Below are 3,019 nucleotides of genomic sequence, written 5' to 3' on the forward strand. Positions count from 1 at the left end.
TAGTCTCTGGAATGCATTTGGTAACTATGATGTATTATTTTATTTATTTTCCTCTTCTCTCCCTCTTCTCTTTCTCTCTCTCACTCTCTCTTTTTTCTTTTCTCTTTCTAAGATGACCTTGAGTGATGCCATGAGGAACAAGGCGAGGCTGTCAATTACAGGAAGTACTGGAGAAAATGGACGTGTTATGACTCCAGAGTTTCCCAAAGCAGTGCATGCTGTCCCTTACGTGAGTCCTGGCATGGGAATGAATGTCAGTGTGACTGATCTCTCGTGATTGATAAGAACCTTTTGAGTGCCTTACACAATGGTTTTCTTGTGCGTTTATTGTCAAAGTGGTGAGAGGCATCCAGTATCTTGAAGACTTTTCTTTCAGCCAAGAATTCTTATACTTGTGGAATTCATCTTGGAATTGTTAACAAATGAATGCTTAGTAAAATACAGAGCACTGTTTCCTACACGAATTCAAGATGACTCTTGATGGACATGCACAGCTAAAATGGAAGTACTGTAATCTAACTGATGTCGTTGTACAGGCAACAAACCAGTTTCTGCAGCCACTGTTGTTTGTCTCTTGGTTCATAATGACTTAAGCACACTTGACATCAACTGCATCAAGATGTGACATGTTTTTCTAAGGAAAAAAAAAAAACATTTAAAATTAAAAAAAAATATTTTTAGGTATTTTCAAAACTGGCTTTTAAATAAATTTGCTTCCATACTGGTCGGATTTGACAAAAATAAAAATCAAACTGTGGGGGCGGGGGTAGAAGAGATGAAGAAGGTATCAGTTCCGTATTTTTCAAAGCCAAATATGTAAATGCTGAGGAGAGGAAACAAATTTAAGAAGTTCAAATCTTGTAATTTAATATTGTTATTAAAACTTTACTGTATATCCTATTCTTTAACATTTGGTGTTAAAATCAAATTACTTGGCAATGCTTGACATTTGAAATAAACTTTTTCTATTGTTTTATTTGCAAATGGTTCAATTGATTTTGCTAGCTACAGTTTGGTCCTAGGTGAGATCATATTAAAGGACACTCTCAAGGTTGTTTGTCCTCCTCTACATAAACCTATATTTAGAAAGTCTAGCTTATTCTTCAAACATGAATTGTCTGATTTGGATACTTTTAAGGAAAAAAATACATACAGTTAATACTGTATGAAAATGTGTGAAACACCAAGTATTTACAATAGACTAATTTGAAAACTTATCCAAATATGTAATTTTAAAATTCTATAGATTTTCATAAGACAAAAATGACATAAAGTCTAAAATACCTTGAAAGTATCTGTTTTGGAGTCATTCCCACAATTGCCTAAATCCTTTAAATAAGATCTGATTCTATATTTTTTTTGAAATTTAGAGGCTTTCATAAACTTATGAAATTTTTTATGTTAAAGTTAACATGAAATGTGTTTTCATTTCATTGACGGCATCAACAAACAAGTCCTATGACAATGGAATTTATTCTTTCTTTTAGGTGCAAAAGCAATCTAAGCATTCCCATTGTGGCTAATATACCACATTTCTGAAACTCTTTGAAGAAAGACCTTTTTGCCATTGAAAAAGTACTATGTGGCCCCTTAAAACAATCCTTCTTTATGTTTTTTTTTAAAAAATAAAATCTCAGATATGATTTATATATTTAAATTACTATTCATTTTTGAATATCTACCTGTTTTTTAAAAAATTATCATTCTTATTTCTGTTAAGCATTAATAGAGCACTTGTCTTTTTTTGCCAAGTGTTTTTATGATTCAAATCTATTATAATTCATGAAAGGGAAGGGGAGGAAAACTGCTTAGATTGAAAAAATAACAAACTAAGCTCTTATATTACAGATGGTAGCCTATAGTGCTCCCATCTTCTTCATTAAGCTTAGATGTCTCTGAACAACATATTCTGAGATAATCCATGAAATTTTAATGTATTACTACTCCTCATCTGGGATGTGGGAGGTGCATTTTTAAGTTCAATTAATCACCAATGCTAGAATGACCAAATTGCAGGCTAAATGTAACCCTATGGTACTCAAAATTGGATTTTAAAAACTAAAAAAGAGATGATTGTATGCAGCAGAAAGCTATTTATTGTAGCTCTGGGCCAACTCTTCTGAAAATTGTAACAACAAATCTCTTTGTCAAGCTTGAACTAATGTATATAATTGAAATAATGTAAAGTTATATTTTCATGTTTTTATAGTCACAACATGACAAGAATACACAATGTAAGAGTATTTCAGTTATGGATAATGTCGATTGGATAATGCACATCACAGTAACAAGCAGTAATCATAGTTTAATATCCATGTAAAGGTGCATCAATATATTGCTGTATAAACTACGTCTGTGTGCATTTAGGTGAAAAGTAATCTTGAGTGATGACAGCTGTCTAAAGGTTTTTTATTCATTTTATATAAAAAATGTTATCAAAAGACCAAAATGTTTATGAACTGTTCTTATGTAAATTTCCAATGATCCTTTATTGTACCATTTTGTTTACAGTATAGTATCTTATTTCTGCTGTGTTAAGTGGGTGTCAGATTCAAAATAGACATGCACTTTCTACAACTTCTCACAGAGATGTTGGTATCCCTAATTTTTCATGTGTACCTCTATGTCAGAAAATGCTTTTGATTTTATTTTTAAATCTAACACCTGATGGCTTTTCTGGAGTGTTGTACAAAACTTCAATCATACATAAACATGTTCTTAAAAAAAAAGGCAAAAGATCCCTAATTTTGTTTTTTGGTTTTATTGAAAGAAATAATGACAAAAAGAAAAAAAAAATGATTTCATTTCTATAACCCTTTGGGAAAAACTTCACTGTATGTCCTCAGTCTGTCTATTCATATAAAAAATGGGGAAGGGAAAGTTGGACTAGATGATTTCTCATATCCTATCAATTTCTAGGATTCTATGCCAATTTTTATGTCATACCAAGAGTTGGGTAAAGTAACTAGAAATTTCAACATTCTTAACATACAATTATTATGAATTCTTGACATATCTA

At 31.2% G+C, this 3,019-nt stretch overlaps 1 protein-coding gene across 5 annotated transcripts in view; it reads left to right on the top strand.

Moving 5' to 3' along the window:
- GRIA2 (glutamate ionotropic receptor AMPA type subunit 2) overlaps positions 1-2,736 on the top strand; it is a 174,870-nt gene extending 172,134 nt beyond the window's left edge. For 3 of the 5 annotated variants that reach the window (XM_051967021.1, XM_051967027.1, XM_051967022.1), the window contains one exon: positions 113-2,736. In XM_051967021.1, the coding sequence (XP_051822981.1) occupies positions 113-277 (165 nt within the window). In that variant the 3' untranslated portion in view covers positions 278-2,736. The remainder of the gene's footprint in view (positions 1-112) is intronic. The other 2 variants (XM_051967023.1, XM_051967024.1) reach the window with 1 other exon arrangement.
- Positions 2,737-3,019: the final 283 nt, after the last annotated feature.

Source organism: Antechinus flavipes, chromosome 6 (assembly GCF_016432865.1).
Source record: "Antechinus flavipes isolate AdamAnt ecotype Samford, QLD, Australia chromosome 6, AdamAnt_v2, whole genome shotgun sequence".
Lineage (NCBI taxonomy): Eukaryota > Metazoa > Chordata > Mammalia > Dasyuromorphia > Dasyuridae > Antechinus > Antechinus flavipes.